Source organism: Ascaphus truei, chromosome 10, assembly GCF_040206685.1.
Source record: "Ascaphus truei isolate aAscTru1 chromosome 10, aAscTru1.hap1, whole genome shotgun sequence".
Lineage (NCBI taxonomy): Eukaryota > Metazoa > Chordata > Amphibia > Anura > Ascaphidae > Ascaphus > Ascaphus truei.
The window spans coordinates 63,408,171-63,426,291 of NC_134492.1; the positions used below are offsets into that span (position 1 = coordinate 63,408,171).

Below are 18,121 nucleotides of genomic sequence, written 5' to 3' on the forward strand. Positions count from 1 at the left end.
GTACTGTCGGAACACTTCTTGTACTATATCCGCGTTAGTGCCTAGAATGATCGGGTACTTGAATTGACCTTGGGGTTCTGGGCATACCAAGGCCGCTAACTGCATGGGATGTCGTTTCCCGGTGTTCAGCTGGAGTATTTCCATCTGCACCTGTACAATTCCAGTGATAGGGTAGTCTTCATTGCTTAGCCCTCGTACGGTCACGTGTTCAGCCGGACGCAGGGTACAGTGCCGGAGGTGCTGAGCGTAGAACGGATGATATATGATGGTCACTTGCGACCCTATATCCAGTAGGGCTGAGGCGTAGATCCCTTCTACTAAGACGGGTACAATGGCTGCAGGGCCTACTTGGTGGTACGGCCCTCGGTTGGAGGGGTCCGTCTGGGTTTCGGTATTGGCCGGGGCTGAGGGGTTCCCTTGAGGGGTCTCCCCGTCAGGTTCGACGGCTCGCGCTTGGTATACCATCGTCCGAGCTGGGTTTGGTCGAGTGGAAGTTTTGTCTTCGGGGAACTCCTCCCGTTCTGGGCAGGCCTGAGCGAGATGGCTCTTCTTACCACAGGTGTAGCAAAGGCGGTCCCTTGATTCCGGATGGCCATGGTACGGGGGTGGGGAATTTCGACTCGGCCTAGCTTTGGGGGCCGCACCCTTAGGGGCGACTTCCTCTTCTGGAGTCGCGGGAGTCTTGGCTTTAGCCCCAGTGGCTTTAGGCGGGTCACTGGGGGTGGACTCCTTACTCTTGGCGGGAGGATGCAACCGGCCATATGCCTCATGCTTGTTGATCTCACCTATTAGCGCTTCCCAGCTAGGGGGTTCGTTCCGCATCAGGGAGCATTTGACCAGGAGGGCGATAGGGTTGTCGGGCAAGGCTCCTTTCTGGAATTGATTCCAACAATACTCGTCTACCTGAGTGGACTTGATCTGGTCTCGTTTCCGCATATCCCATAGAACTAGCCTAATTCGGTGGAGATAGACAGACAGCTCCTCCCCCGGCTTCTGGCGAAGATTGAGGTACCTCAGCATCAGTTGGCCTTCATCCTCGGTCCGCCCGTAGGCACGCTCAAGTGTCTCCAACATTTTCTGAGCAGTGATGTCGGCATGTTGATCTTTAGCCAGCCGTATAGTGATGGAAGCGGGGGTCCGTAGACACTCCATTATGCGTTGGCGTTTGACTAGCTCAGGACATGTCCACTCCTCCACCACCTGCGAGGTATATTCTATCCAGGCTTCGAATGCCTCTTCGCCTGTGGGAGTCGGCCTAGTGCCTGAAAAGGTCTTCAATTTACGATATTGTTGTTGCATTGATGCGTCAGCCCTGGCTCCTCCCAACTCGGCAAGACTTTGAGCTAACAATTGAATCTCACTTCTTCCGCTAGTCGGGACCGGGGCAATACTGAGCGGAGGGCTGTGGTCAGCCACTGGGCCTACTATAGACTCGCAATCACTCTCAGGGGTAGAAGACAAGGCGCACATATCCGCCTCCTCTAAGTTCGTGTGAGAGCTGTCAAGTTCTGACTTGATAGGCCGCGCAGGGTATACTATCGCACAGCTCGACTCGGCCGGTTCGTCAAACCATACACTAGATGGTCCTTGTTCTTCATTTACATCTTGTCCAAGGTCCACTAACACTGAATAGTGCCCTTTGGTCTCTGTGCATTGATCCACCAAAGCTAGGGCGTTTTTACCCCGAAGATGAGAATGTTGGCGCAGAGCCACTCGCATGGCCATAGATGGGATGTCTATAGGGACGCCGCACACCGCCAGAGTGTGTGCGGGTGGCACTTCCAGCCTCGTAGCCCACTCATATACTTCTGAGCGCGACAGGCACGGGAATACGGTAGACATTCTAGAACGTTTGTTGAATAGGGCACCCCAGGTCTAAGTCTCTCAGCAGCGCCTCCAAATGTAACGGGTTTTTCCCCCCCCAATCGCAGATTTATACTGTGTGGGTGCAGGAACATGTAATGTTACACAGTGTGGTGCATAACCTGTTGGCTCACAGGAGGGCTGAGCTTCCGCCACGGGGAACCTGGGGCAATTATACTATGGACAACTTACTTATAACGATGCAGCGCCTCCACCTGCGATGGCTCCCACCAGAGGGGGAGTGGTTCCTCGCAGGACAATCAATAACATGTGAGAACGAATACTTCTTTACTGATCACTAGGCATAGAAGTAGAACAAATAATAACAGGGGTTCCTCTCTAAAGGTAACCCAACTCAGCGTTTCCTCCAAAGATTAGCTATAACGGACACCACGGCGGGTGTCCACACTTTATGCGTCTCGGCGGACGCTCCCGTCTCAACACAATAATCCCACCCTCAAGTCCAATGAGTCCCACCCAACGTCTTACGCTCCCAATACGTAGACCAGCGTATATGTGTTTGTGTGTGACTGCGCAGCCACTATGTCAATGGTAGGCCTGGTTGGTGCACGTGTGTTGTGGTGTTACCTGCCCGGGCTCCAGCCGCGGGTGCTGCTATACCGCAAAGGAATCGCTGGATGTCCTCCAATTGTGAGGCGAATTCCAGCGTGGATAATATCACCGCTTCTTCTGTCGTCAGTACTTATTGGCAACCCGGTTGATGTCCACCGGCTGTAGTCACTCCGCATGGAGCCTCCGCACGTATAGTCTATAGGTCCCGTTAGGACCCAACATAGGCCCAAACCTCTCGGTGGAAACCGCAGCGTCCGCTGCGTTCCTTACTAGCTTATAGCTAAGGGGCAGGTCCCTAACTTCGGGCCGGTCCCTATCACACTCCGCTAGCGTGGCTCAGGGCTGTCTGGGGCCTAGGGGAGTACTGGCCTAGTGCTCGGAGTCACGGACTCCAGCACCCTACCTCTTACCCCTTGCCGCTCCAGTCCCCAACTAACTACGTAGTTCCTGCGCGCGGAATATATCTCCGGATGCCCACAGAGATCCTCCTTCCCTATTGGCTAGTCCTTCGCGGGCTTTCTAGGCATTAACTGCGCAAACGCGAGCTCCCTGTAGTCCTGGAGTACTCCTGCTTCTCGCGCATGCGCAACGCCCCTGACAATGGCGGCGCCCTGCTCCGCGAACTGGCGGAACCATTACAACGCGATACTGGCCGCAACCCTTAGTGCTAATCGCTCGCATATACAGGAGAGAAGGTAATACCGCAGGGGACCTGGCTACATCCATATGCTGTGCAATATGCACACAATCAATCTTATTTGAGTAGACAGTGAAATTCAGGCATCGGAAACTGCATAGCCAAACTGAATTCAACACTAATAAGAATTTGGGATACACAGCCCGCTCCAATCAGCATTTGATTATACAGAGGGTCTATATAAAGCTAGGAGACCCCCCCTACGTCAACATATGAGCCTGAGGAAGCCGATGAGTCGGCGAAACGCGTTGCTCTAATCACCAGCTGATTTTGACCCACGGAGGCTTCCGTAGCCAGATCGCAGAGCAGCCTTTGCAGCCAAGTAGGACAGTTTTTTCTTTCTGCCTCCCGGACGCGGGACCGGTGCTAACAGCTGCTAACACCCGATCCTGGACTGCGTGAGGAGGCATGGGGTCCATCCTTTATGTATGTGAGTCTCGTTGTTGATTTTAATTAATAAATGTATTCCCAAAAATCACTCAATTGAAATCGTGCCTCACTTGTTCCCCCCTCCCCTCACACCACAACACCGGGGGGAGACCCTGCCTGACGCCTGAGACTGGGGATTGAGTCCTATGCTGATCTGAAGTTTGAGGACAGTCCCTATCGCGCGGCCAGCAGATGTGGATGGGTTAATTTAACCCCAAAGTTACCAACCCTCTGCGACTGCTCACACTGGGCCGTGTGAGTACAGATATATATATATATTTACCCCTTAACCCTACCAATTCTCATCTACTATTGCAGGGAGGGGCCAGGACTGCCTTAAGAAAGATACCAATTACTGTGTCTGCTTACACATGGCCGTGTAAGTACATTAGTATTTATATCCTACCCCCTACCCTACCTTTGGAACCATTGTCAGTACCATATCGTCTTTATTATTTATATGCTTCTTTAATCCCATGCTCCCCCATTGCTTGTTTGTTTCCCTATCTCTATAAGGGCTCTGGATTAACCCTTTTCTGGGGTCGAAGCAGAAGGGATTTTAAAGTTGGCTCAGAGCATCTGCTAGAGAGCCGTTGTTGATTTGACTGCTTCACTGTAAGCACATTTTTGTTTTAAACTCGAGGTAAGCGCCTGGTTGTTTTTTCTATACTGTTATCCTTTTTGAAGGATCAGGTTTTCAAATTTAAAACTCCCTTTTCCCCTGATTTTGTAAACCTGCAGTCCCTTCTCACTGTCGTTAAAAGTTCTCCAGCAGCCGCTGAGTTAAGCTCTGCCGCTGCTAAAACTTCTGTTGTAGAAGCAACCTTCCCTAGCTCACTTCCGTTTGTCCTATCTGTTATTCCTGTCCTTGACTCTAAGTCTGTCTCCTTGGAACCGGTAACAGCTATTAGCCTCCCTACTACGGTCCCTCAGGCTATCACTTCAGAGATCAGCTTATCTGCCCCTGATCCCTTACTATGCTCTGAGTCTTCCCTTATGGCTTCTAGGGTCTCCCCAGCACTCCCTGTATTAACCCTTGGCTTCTCTCTGACTCCTGAGGTAGAGCCTGACTGCCTGCTCTCCACCTCTGCGGTAGTCTGTGAGATGCCTATCACCTTTACTAAAATTCCTGTTTTGCAAGGTATTTCTCCTATTAAGTCTGTGATTCCGGCAATTCCTTTAATTGGTTCCAAAACTCCTGTCACCGAGTCTCCCATGGAGTCTGATGCCCTCACAAGGGATTCTCAGGGACCCAATTCTGAAACAAGTGCAATGTTCTCTGATTTCATTACAGTAGCTAGTTCAGTTCCTGCTGGTTCTCAATCACCCACTTCAGTGACAAGCAAGATGTCCCTTGTTTCTATTGGAAAGTCTATCCCAGTTTCTTTCACGGATCATGCCACAGCCTCCGGGATGATTAAAAATGACTTTAAGTCTGGGATGCCCACTCCTTTAATAATACTGTTTCACGCTGTTTCGCCCACAGTATTCGGGGTATCCACTACTGACTGTATGTCTACTACCACGAACTCAGGGGTATCGCATTTGGAACTTTCAGTAATACCCGCTGTGTCTCTTTTTTTGAAAAACCCCATCTTTAAAATGGACTTATATTTCCCTGTGTCTTCCACAATACTTGGGGTACTTGCTATTGACTGTCCTGTCGCAAAACTAGGGTTACCTCTCAAGAAGGTGCCTGGAGCTACCGATGTTAAGAACCCTATGTTTAAAACAGTAATATTTTGCATTGCTTCTCCCACAGTATCATGCGAGACCTTGGTACCTGGGACCTCCACTCCTAAGCCAAGCTCTAGTTCTCTGTTTTCTTTCTCTGTGTTGGAGGTACCCAGCTTTAACCCCAAGACTGTTTTTCCTAAGGCTGATGCACCGCTTAACCGCCTGCCTGTTTTTTTGGATAAAATCTGTTTTCTCACCTTTCAAACGGACTCCTTACTCGCAGGTCTCTGTGCGGTGCCTAAAGTGCCCTTTCTGGATGGCATTTGGCCTTTCTCTAAAACGAAGACACCCTTATTGGACCTCGTCGCTTTACCTAAAGCGTCGTCCCTGTTCTCTATGGGTATGGACATGCTGTCCCCTACCGTCTCCTTAATGCTTACTATGCCCTTCGCCAAGGCCTGTAGAGGGAGAAAGGGGGTGGCCCGGTATTTAAGGGGTTGTACCCCATTTGGCCATCCCCTGACCTCACCAGGGAGATAAGGGGTTAACTGGGCTGAGGCCCAGAAATGTGATTTAACCCTTGTTATGACATGTAAATGTATATTCCCCTGTTCCCATGTTTTATTGTAATGTCTGGTTATATCGGTGTCTGCATCACACATATACTGGGATCCATCCGGGAGGACAAGGGTTAATAGTTCTTTAATGATTATAGCCCTTTGTGTAATTTTCCCGCCTTTTCAGGCACCATTTTGCAGGGTCCCATAGGCCGCCATTAGAGCTCCATGCATTTCAATGGCGGATCTGGCTGTTTTGGTCCTGTTTCCTGTGAAGACCAGCAGATGGCCTCCGAGAGGAGGAGCGGCGGTTTCCCATTGTAAGTCAATGGGCTCATTGACTTCAATGGAGATTCCTCGACGGCTCTTTCCAGGAACGAGTTGGCTGCCGTCCAAACCGCAAAACCGCAAAGCGGATACTTTTTCTATAAGAGAGCATTGATCACTGTTAGTCAAGTTCAACGTTAAGTGGCGTGGGAGTCTACAGTTCTAGGGCACCCAGGAATAAAATTATTTTTGTCCCTAGTTCCTAGACCTCCCTCCACTCGACCACCACCGGGTCCCCGAATCCTGGACCCCCGAGAAGGGTCGTGCCGAGAGAGCAGGTCGCGCCATAGGTTCCAATGGCGGCGGCAGAAACCGCTCAGGAAAATGACTAAGTGTAAAAAGCTGAAAACCATGAATCCATATCTCCGGTTCCGGAGGGTCCAGAGGGCCAGGGTTTGGGGTACCTGTAGTCACTGCTCCAGCATGACTGCAGAACCATCCTTGACCCTCTCGGACCAATCCGACGGAGTATGGACCCCCTTGAAGGTTCGGGACTTTTCCCATAGACTCCAATGGCGGCCAGTCTCCATTGACCGGCTATGGCGGAAAAACCCCATTGACTTCAACGGCGGCGATGCCCCGTTGAAAGTCTATGGCGGCGGATTCCCATAGCCGCCAACGGCGGCGGTTTGCCATTGAAAGTCTGGCGGCGGATCCCTTTGTTTTCAATGGGGATTTAGTGAAAAACCGTGATTTAATTTACAGCGGAGTTTATTGTATTAAAATAGGAAACGTTTGTAGGTGTATTTGTGTAACTCCGGTTCCCGAGGTCCTAGCGGGTCGCAAATTGGACCACATGGTGTCCCAGTTCCGGCATTGAGAACTGGGAAGTTTGGACCCGCTGAGCCCAACGGAACCGGACATTTTAATATGTTTGTGTTTTACTAATAACACTGAATCCCTAGGCAAGGACAAGACCCAGAGGAAATTCCTTTGGGACAAAGGACAGCAGATGGCCAGGGAAGCGTCCTAGTGTCTAGAGTTTAAGTGCTGTTCAAAGGAGTTTATCACCTCCACTGTTTACATGAGGACAGAGATGACTCAAACCAGAGCAGTCTGTAAGTGTCACCTTTTAACACCTCACATCAAAGAATATCCTGCCAGAAAACCCATCTTGCAGACTGGCTGGCATTCCTGATGCAAATCTGGGGCTACAGAAATGAGGCCCCAGAGTTCTAATGCGCATGTGCCAACTAGCAGGGGGGCATGTATCAAAATGTGTTCCCACGTTAGAGAGTGGCTACAGGTAATTGAAAACCAATCACCTGTACTTAATGTTAGGGATAGGGTTACAAAAGATATATAAACTGTGGTAATCCCTATACCCATTGTCTTCTGATACCATCTTGATTGTACCTGATTGCTGGAGAATTGCTATGCAACATACTTCTCATCCCCCATCCCCAAAGTAAGTGTACTTCTTGCCTGTTACTGTACTATATTGTGTGTTCACCTATCCAAAGGAATAAATATACTTTATTATATCTAAGATAATAAAAAATGCACAAATGCGCACCAGGGATTAGTGGAAGGTAATTTATTAAAAATACACACAAACTCTGAGGGGATTCAACCCCACCTCAGAACAGCTGTGCAGCTGGACGGCTAAGTACTACCCAGGAGAACACCTGATGGTGACTAAACCCTAAGCTGCACAGTATACAAATTCAGTAAAATTTATATAAAAACACATGAAAGAAAAAAACAAACATGATTTAAAATTTCTGCCGCTCTTGTGATGCCTGCCAGCGAGTTCAGGAACAACTCAATGTCTCCCAGACCTATGAATGGGCCTGTCCACACAGGCTTCTCACCCAGTGGTGGGGGTACTGTAAGGAATCCCAACAAACAGTGGGCTTTCAACGCCACCTCTCGCCTAAGGAGGTTTAGGAACAATTCCATGTCCCCCAAATCTGTGAATGACTCTGTTCGTCCGGAGGTCTCACCTGAAGGGGGGGTACTGTAAGGAATCCACTACTAGCTTTGACTATAGCCTTGCAGACCTATGCAGTTGCAAGCTTCCTCTGGCAATCAATGGCACATGTGCTGCCTCTCATTGCAGCTTCTGCCCTGTGCTCCATCATTGGAGGAATACTCACACACCCTCCTCCTGTGATTGGATCTCCGCCCTTTATATCCTGGGCGTTGGCACTGAACCAGCGCCGAGCATAAAATCTCCTACCTTGGACGTTACTGTCTCTGCCACAAACCGCCCAGGCCTCGCTCCTAGTGTTCTAACCTTCCTAGTTCCTGAGTATCCAGAGGCCTGTTCCTGTCTCCTGTGCTGAAGCGTGTTTAGCCAGCACTGGTACCTGCTGCATTCTGTCCTAGCAGTGGCTACCCTTCTTTTCCTGAGGTCTGCTGCTAATATCCATGCAGTGACCCGCCTTGGACTTCTGTGCTGAAGCGTTGGTTTCCCCGACGCTGCCCTGCGGTGTACTTCGGCCAGCCTGCTGTCTCCTCCTGCTGAGATCGGCGTCATGGGCCGAGGCCGCTCCTCGCGCAGAAGCCACTCCCGCGCTCACGCTCCTAAGCTGAAGCGGGGAACTCCTGACTACCTGTTGCCGAACTCCTGCTTGAATAACGACGATGCTGCCTTCTCCAATCCTGACCCTGCTACGTACGACTACGAACTGCGCACTCCGGATCAGTCTGCGCGGACTAAGGTCGGTGATTATATAACCCCACCTCAGCCCCGCGGTCTGGTCCCGGTTTGTGGCGAGCATCGGCGTAACACAGTGTCATTCATTGGGAGGAGGGCAGTGACACTCATTGGGAAGGGGGATAGTGTCACTCATTGGGAGGGGGGCAGGGTCAGTGTCACTCATTGGGGGGACAGTGTCACTCATTGGGAGGGCGGGGGCAGTGTAACTCATTGGGAGGGGGCAGTGTCACTCATTGGGAGGGGTCTTTGTCACTCATTGGGAGGGGGCTGTCACTCATTGTTGGGGGGGCTGTGTCACTCATTGGAAGGAGGGGCAGTGTCAATCATTGGGAGGGGGGCCGTATCACTCATTGGGAGGGGGGATTGTGTCACTCATTGGGAGGGCAGTGTCACTCATTGGGAGGGGGGCAGTGCTCATTGGGAGGGGGATAGAGTCCCTCATTTAGATGACAATGTCACCCATTGAGAGGGGGGAGTGTCACTTATTGGAAGATCGGCAGTGTCACTCAATGGGTGTAGGGCAGTGTCACTTATTTGGTGGGGGCAGTGTCACTCATTGGGAGGGGGCCATTTCACTCACTGGGAGGGGGGCAGTGTCACTCATTGGGAGGGGGCAGTGTCACTCGTTGGGAGGGGGGATAGTGGCACTCATTGGGAGGGGGTGTCACGGGAGCTTGTGCAGGGTTATAATATACACAAATATCACTGGGTTGAATTGAACATGACTAAGATATGATAAATTAAGTTTATTCCTTGAAAAAGGTGAACACACAAGATTGCACAAATAACATACAGAATATAGCACTTACGTGGGATGGGGCAATGAAGTAATCAAAAGACAGGATTAGCAATTTATCAAGGTAATCAGGATTCTTTCAGATGTTGAAACGAAGACACTGGGCATAGGGCTTACACTCGTTTATATGGGATTCAAGCCCTATACCCTAACATTGGGTGCCAGGTATTGGTTAACAAATACCAATCACCTTTTGCCAGCTAACGTGGGAAGCAGTGTTGGACCATGCCCTCAGTTAGTTAGCACATGCGCACATTTTTCACTTGGGGTCTCATTTCCCTAGCTCCACACTAAAGAAAATGCGCCTTGAAGTCTACCAGACGTGTATCTGGTCAGGAAAGCCTTTGTAAGTGTGAATTACAATACTTACAGACCACTCAAGCCCTGCTTTTCCCCGCCCTAATGTACACAATCAGAGTGGTGAATCCTTTTATCAGGGGTTTGTTTGTAGGATGGTGCTCTGAAAGTGCTAGGACCGTATGTAATGGAAGGGAGCATAAACTGGGTATATGAATAAAAATAACAGTACTGAACCTTTAAGTGGGCATAGGGTACCCTGAAGGTTGGGGTGGGTTGTCCAAAGACACCCCCCCCTTCCTCATTGGGTTAGCCCCAGGTATTGTACTCACGTATTGCTTCTTCCCAGAATCTCCCTTCCAAAGCGTGCAGCTGAATTCGTGTAAAAGTTCCAAAGGCCAGGGTGTGCAGCGCACAGCAAGGATGAAAAGAGCAGGTCTTGCAATAAAAATCCTTTATTAATAAATCATCTGGATGTGGGACAGCAGCAAACTTCAACGCGTTTCGTTCCTGAGAACTTTTTCAAGAAGTGCTGTACATTGTAAAATCAACAGTTTAAATGCAGCTGCCCGCCCTGTTTTTGCGCCAATAGTGACGTCATTACGCGTCATCTAACCAATAAGAATCGTGTATGCCGCGCATGCGCCGCGCGCCAGAGCACTCTGGGACTTCCTGCAAACCTCAGGCGTACTCAATCATGATCGGCACGCCTCTCAGGGCGGCCTCCCCACTGAGAGCACGCCTCTGATAGCCGCACAGGATCCCCTCCTACTCCCCGCTTCGGCGCATGCGCAGACACTACTTCCAATTCCCCCCAGTTATGACAACCTGGATAGCGGTCCACAACTGACTAGGGGGCAAATCTGTATACACAATAGACTGTGTGTTAACATTTGCACACATACAGGCTGCTGAAAATCACCAGGCAGGCAGCTACAAGTCTGACACATACATAAATGAATATGAGACTATTATATCAATTAAAGACTAAACACAGAAATAAATAAATATATACACTTAGTTAAGTTTTAACAAAAAATAATAAGAAAAAGATATAAGAAAAAATATAAGAAAAAATATATATATATAAGAAAAATACATAAATTAACACAATTATGTATTAGAACAAAACTATTATATCAAAATTGATTTTATTGCTTAAAAGGATTCTAAAAGAGTAATATTAAAACAAATTAAAAAGGTGTAAATATATCTTATACCTATATCTAGAGAACAGCAAATTGCTTGCTCCTATTGATGAAATGGGGTTTATATCATATTTACCATTAAATGCATTTATACATTTGTATAATGTGGAGTGCTATATATTAGGCTATGGATTTGTGTACGAAGAGATTTCCTAAACAATCTTACTATACCGTGGTTAAATAGATGAGAGCATAGAGAGATACATGACTTTTGTCACAAATTATTTGGTGCAATATGCATTTTTCAGAAGAAACCAGAATGCATTATTTAAGCAAATGACAATAGATATGCTGAAGAAAACAGAGCGATGTCTTTTTAATGTACTTTTTGTTAATTATAAACCCTTTAACAGAGGTGAATTAATGGGTTCCTAGAATAGAGTGACGTTTGGGGTACATTTGGGAGATAAATGAGTCCCAACGTTATATTTAGCAAAAACAATAGACAGTAAATGCTGTCCCACATCCAGATGATTTATTAATAAAGGATTTTTATTGCAAGACCTGCTCTTTTCATCCTTGCTGTGCGCTGCACACCCTGGCCTTTGGACCTTTTATCAGGGGGCCTGTTGTAGACAAATGGTCACCCCCCTGAGCATTAACATATAGAAGAGCCAGTATCTTTTGCGGGCTTTTACCTCCGCCATTAGAGTCAATGGTGCGACCCTCGTAGCGAGCACGACCCTTTACCAGGGTCATTGATTGTCGGACCCGGTTGGGGTCGAGTGAGGGGGTTCCTAGGGTCTAGGGGCAAAAATAATTTTATTCCGGGGTGCCCTAGAACCTAAGTTTCCCACGCCAATTGAACGTGAACTTGACCGAGACCTGATCAAAGCTCTTTTAAGACATAGTTTCCGCTTTTGCGGTCTGGCTGGCTGCCAGCCCGTTCCTGGAGGTCGGAGTCGAGGAATTCCTTTTGAAATGCATTACTCCATTCACTTTCAATGGGGAACCGCCGCTCCTCCTCTCGGGCGCCACATGCAGGTCTTCTGCGATATTGGGCCCAAATCGCCGGAATCTCCATAGGGTTACATGGGGCTTCAATGGCGACCTATGGAGAGACTGCAAAATGGAGCCTGCAAAGGCGGGAAAAGGAACAAAGGGCTATAAACACAAAATTAACATCAACCCTTTCCCTCCCGACTGGATCCCAGTGTAGGTGTTGGTACAAACACTGAGATGGGGAAAATACACATTCACAGGGGGATACACATTTGGTGCTGAAGCAGGGGCATAAACACAGTACTGGACATCATTCCAGTTAACCCCTCGCGTCCCAGGTGAGGGCAGGGGGTGGCCAAATGGGGTGTAAGCCCTTTAATACCAGGCCAAACCCCCTCTCCCACGACAGGGGGATTATGTCACTCATTGGGAGGGGGGATAGTGTCCCTCATTGGGAGGGCTGTGTCACTCATTGGGAGGTAGGATTATGTCACCCATTTGGAGGGGGATAGTGTCCCTCATTGGGGGTGGGGGGGCGTGTCACTCATTGGGAGGGGGGCATTGTCACTCATTGGGAGGGGGCAATGTCACTCATTGAGAGGGGGCAGTGTCACTCATTGGGAGGGGGCAATGTCATTCATTGGGAGGGGGCAGTGTCATTCATTGGGATGGGGCAGTGTCACTCATTGGGAGGGGGCATTGCCACTCATTGAGTGGGGGCAGTGTCACTCATTGGGAGCAGGGTCAGTTTCACTCATTGGGAGGTGGTATTGTTTCACTCATTGGGAGGGGGATAGTGTCCCTCATTTGGAGGGCAGTGTCACTCATTGGGAGGTGGGATTATGTCACTCATTGGGAGGGGGTAGTGTCCCTCATTGGGAGGGGGCAGTGTCCCTCATTAAGAGGGGGGCTGTGTCACTCATTGGGAGGGGGGCCGTGTCACTCATTGGGAGGGGGGCCGTGTCACTCATTGGGGGGGCATGTCACTCATTGCGGGGGGCATGTCACTTGTTGGGAGGGCTGGGGCAGTGTCACTCATTGGGGGGGTCAGTTTAACCCATTGTTAGGGGGAGCTGTTGCATTCATTGGGAGGGGGTAGTGTCACTTATTGGGAGGGGCAGTGTCACTCATTTATGGGGGCAGTTTCACTCAATGGGAGGGGGCAGTGTCACTTATTTGGTGGGGGCAGTGTCATTGGTAGGGAGCAGTGTCACTCATTGCAAGGAGGCAGTGTCACTCATTGGGAGTGGGGTCCATTTCACTCATTGGGAGGGGGCAGTGTCACTCATTGTGAGGGGACAGTCTCCCTCATAGGGGTGAGGGCTGTGTCACTCATTGGGAGGGGGCAGTTTCACCCATTGTGTGGGGGGCTGTATTATTTATTGAGAGGGGGGCAGTGTCACTCATTGGGAGTGGGGTCCGTTTCACTCATTGGGAGGGGGCTGTGTCACCCATTGGGAGGAGGCAGTGTCCCTCTTTGGGAGTGGGGGCATTGTCACTCATTGGGAGGGGGCAATGTCACTCATTGGGAGGGGGCAGTGCCACTCATTGGGAGGGGGCAATGTCATTCATTGGGAGGGGGCAGTGTCACTCATTGGGAGGGTGCAATGTCATTCATTGGGAGGGGGCAGTGTCACTCATTGGGAGGGGGCATTGCCACTCATTGGGAGGGGGCAGTGTCACTCATTGGGAGGGGGCAATGTCACTCATTGGGAGGGGGCAGTGTCACTCATTGGGAGGGGGCAATGTCATTCATTGGGAGGGGGCAGTGTCACTCATTGGGAGGGGGCAATGTCATTCATTGGGAGGGGGCAGTTTCACTCATTGGGAGGGGGCATTGCCACTCATTGAGTGGGGGCAGTGTCACTCATTGGGAGCGGGGTCAGTTTCACTCATTGGGAGGTGGTATTGTTTCACTCATTGGGAGGGGGGTAGTGTCCCTCATTGGGAGGGGGCAGTGTCCCTCATTAAGAGGGGAGCTGTGTCACTCATTGGGAGGGGGGCCGTGTCACTCATTGGGAGGGGGGCCGTGTCACTCATTGGGGGGGGGCATTTCACTCATTGCGGGGGGCATGTCACTTGTTGGGAGGGCTGGGGCATTGTCACTCATTGGGGGGGGTCAGTTTAACCCATTGTTAGGGGGAGCTGTTGCATTCATTGGGAGGGGGTAGTGTCACTTATTGGAAGGGGCAGTGTCACTCATTTATGGGGGCAGTTTCACTCAATGGGAGGGGGCAGTGTCACTTATTTGGTGGGGGCAGTGTCATTGGTAGGGAGCAGTGTCACTCATTGCAAGGGGGCAGTGTCACTCATTGGGAGTGGGGTCCATTTCACTCATTTGGAGGGGGCAGTGTCACTCATTGTGAGGGGACAGTCTCCCTCATAGGGGTGAGGGCTTTGTCACTCATTGGGAGGGGGCAGTTTCACCCATTGTGTGGGGGGGCTGTATTATTTATTGAGAGGGGGCAGTGTCACTCATTGGGAGTGGGGTCCGTTTCACTCATTGGGAGGGGGCTGTGTCACCCATTGGGAGGAGGCAGTGTCCCTCTTTGGGAGGGGTCAATTTCACCCATTGTGTGGGGGGGGCTGTATCATTTATTAAGAGGGGCAGTGTCACTCAATCTCCCCGTCCTGTCTCACCCCTCCTCACACTCTCCCCCTCCTGTCTCACCCCTCCTCACACTCTCCCCCTCCTGTCTCACTCTCACCATCCTCACCCTCTCCCCCTCCTCTCTACCCCTTGCCCCATCCTCTATCCCCCTCCTCTCTCACCCCCTCTATCACGTCCCCATCTCGCTCTCTCTCTTCCCCTTCCTCTCTCAACTTCTTCCTCTTCCTCTCGAACCCTCTTATCCCCTCCAATCTCTTCCTCCTCCTCTCCCTACGCCTTCTCTCTTATCCTCCTTTCACCCCTCACCTCCCCCTTCTTTCTCACCCCCTCCCTCCTCTCCCCCTCTACTCACCCTGTCCCCCCTCCTCTCTCACCCACACCAGATCCTCTCCCCCCTCCACTCTCACCCCCTCCACTCTCTTCCCTCTTCCAATAATCCTCTCTCCCCTCCCCCTCACCTCACTTTCCCCTCTCTCTCCCCTCTCTTTCACATTCCACCCCTCCTCTATCACTCTCCCCCTATCTCTCCATTCCCCCTTCCCACCCTCCTCTCACTCTCTCCCCTACTCTTTCACCCCCTTCCTCTCTCCCCCTGGTCTATTTTCCCTCTCCTTTCTCTCTCCCCCTTCCCGCTCTTCTATCACCCTCTCTCCCCTCTTCTCTCACCCTGTTCCCCCCTCTCCATCCCCCACTCCTCTCTCACATTCTCTCAATTCTCCCTCCCACCTCACACTCAATCCCCCTCCCTCCTCACAGTAAAACCCCCTCACTTTCACTAAATTCCTCCAGTCCCACGTCGGTAAGAAGCTTGGGTTACGCGGGTGGATGCAAAAGTCGGGCCCGACTTCAGGTGCCGAACTGGACACGAGTACACCAGCAGGGGGGGGTATGGGGGGGAGAGATTGGGGTGAGGGCACCGCTGCCAACAATTAAAGTGTTTTGACTGTTGTATGCTTCAGCGCAGGAAAGGCAGGGGGGGGGAGGGAGAGGGTGGCTCACTGCTCCAGGTAGCTGCAGATGCACCATAGGCTAATATTGATTGATAGTGTTAGTCCTATTATTCATTGAAACCCTGGGTGCTCATCTTTTATCCTGTATAAGCAACAGATTTGGGGTTTAAACCTATTTAGAGCCTATATACTTATCCATTTTAACACAGGACCCCTATAAGCTTATGCCTGCCGTATTACACCGCTTTTTCAGCACAGCCTGGGTTAAAGAAGTGCAGAGCCAATAACGCTACTCACAGACAGTCGACCTTTTGGGTCTCATCAGTGTGAGACTGTGTGTACTGGCATTGCAATGTGAAGCTGGGATAGGTTTTAACCACATCTTATATAAGTTATGGTGGGTAAAAAAATAAAAACCCCGCTTGTGAGATCATTCCCAGGCCTCAGACACGTCTGCAATAGAGAACACAGATATTTTGGGCTACGGGTTTTAATTGGCTACTTATCACCATGCAAAACACCGCGGGGTTTAGAATATCCCCCAGAGGCGGAAAGTCTGTTGGAATCCGCAGAACACACATCTTTTAGTTCCATGGCTCCCGACAGCAAATACGAGGAGTCCGCATACGTATCTGAATTTCTTCCACGGGACCCCAGACCTGCCGCATTCAGCCACTTATAGTGGTTAAAGTGCAAGCAAGGATTCTGGGTAATGGGTTCTGAGTCCTTCCTGAGGAAGGTTCCTGGGTCTGTCCTAAGACTGCGCGATTCCTACTAGCAGCGCTATCAGAAACGTCAGGTTCCCGCACAGGTAGATGAGCAGCAGGATAAGCTCAGTTTTGACCTGAAATGACAGTAAAATGAAGCTAAAGTAAGCGTGTCACACCCAGAAGCTACAGCAGACAAGATGGCTTCCTTCACTGATCTGCTGGTTTTCCGAGGAGCTGATGGTTCAGGATAGAATTTTAATTACAAAGCACCTCCCTCTGTTCCGAGCGTCCTTTCCATTTACACCAAATTAGTTATGTATTCTGCTGCGGGGGGTCTTTATCGAGAGACCCCCTTCTTGCTCCATCGTGGCTATTTCTGCAGCGTTTATAAACTGCTCCGAAAAACCGGGACCCCTTTTATTTTATGTCATATCATGCAGGAAAAATCACTACATTTCCATGAAAACTTGTGCAATTCTAGGAGTCACAAGAGATTATCATATTTCAGAATTATTTGCTAATCTAATAAATATCCTTTGAAATTGGTGACGACGTGATGACCTCATCAAGCGCAGAGTTACACAATGGTGTTTAGCGTAGAAGATACAGTAAGCCTGTTATCTGAAGATCTTGAGAGCAAGAATTATGGCACAAAACGCATCCATAAAATGTTACCGGATAACGGACGGATGCTAGGAGGACTGAAAACGCTTTCGTAAAACAACGCATTGCTCAGGAGAGGGAGCAGCTGGATCAGCGCGTTATCGCTGATCCAATCAGACAGCGGCGGTCTCGTCTTCCGGCGCAAGTTTCAGCAGGAGGAGGGGATTTTGAGCACACACTTTGAACTCAGACTTCATATTAATCTTTGTCTTTCAGATTAGATTACAACAGTTTAGCACATTTACGAGCCACGACGGAAACACTCCTAATGAGCACGCACCTCCCGCAGAGTATCTGGTACTTGTTGACATAATACAGTGACATCATGTTAGTTAACATCAGTTGATTGTCTACATTGCGCTTCTTATATAGCGTTAACCTACATCACAGACCTACAACTGTGCACATTCTCATGGGGATTGAGCGAGAAATATATAAAGGTGTGATGAAAAATGAAAGGGGTCCCGTTTCTCTTGAACACGATGCATATACATGGAGAGTACTGTCTAATAATGGTCAGCATAGTGGTAATATCACAGGATTAATCCTCCTGGTTTCAGTACCCGAATATGAAAATGTTACCAGAAAGGCTGTTACCGTACTCTGTGAGCGCTCACTCCCAACCTCCTCTTCCTTCATGTCTGGAAAAGAGGAAGCATGAGCAGTGAGACACCATGACAATAACCATTCAACACTTGGCTTAGCATCCAGTAGGCATGGCAGCCAAGTCATGGTTACCTCTTTCCATCAGGCGAGCGTTCATCTCCAGGATGATCAAGGTCAGAACTTCCCAGCCCACGAAACCCCCCATCACTTTGACCAGCCAGTTAATGGTGTAATCTAGAAACTGCAGCCCAAGAAACAGGTTGGCCACTGGAAGGGATGGATGTACAGTAACACTCAGATTACAGGCAGAATTCAGACCTTCATACTGTACCAGACGGAAGCATAAACCCAGGAGTGGCCAACTTCAGTCCTCAAGGGTCACCCACCGTTCAGATTGTAAGGATATCCCTGCTTCCGCACAGGTGGCTCAATCAGTGGCTCAGTTGAGGGCTATGCCACCTGTGCTGAAGCAGAGATATCCTTTAACCCGGTCTGTTGGTGGCCCTTGAAGATTGGAGTTGGCCACCTCTGTATTAACCTGTCACCAGGA

The 18,121-nt window shown here is 49.9% G+C and overlaps 1 protein-coding gene across 8 annotated transcripts in view; it reads right to left on the bottom strand.

Moving 5' to 3' along the window:
* Positions 1-16,074: 16,074 nt before the first annotated feature.
* Positions 16,075-18,121, bottom strand: part of LOC142504014 (putative ferric-chelate reductase 1) — a 68,826-nt gene continuing 66,779 nt past the window's right edge. For 7 of the 8 annotated variants that reach the window (XM_075617104.1, XM_075617101.1, XM_075617103.1 and 4 more), the window contains 3 exons: positions 17,704-17,838; positions 17,563-17,606; positions 16,075-16,436 (listed from right to left, as the gene is read on the bottom strand). In XM_075617104.1, the coding sequence (XP_075473219.1) occupies positions 16,347-16,436; positions 17,563-17,606; positions 17,704-17,838 (269 nt within the window). In that variant the 3' untranslated portion in view covers positions 16,075-16,346. The remainder of the gene's footprint in view (positions 16,437-17,562; positions 17,607-17,703; positions 17,839-18,121) is intronic. The other variant, XM_075617107.1, reaches the window with a different exon arrangement.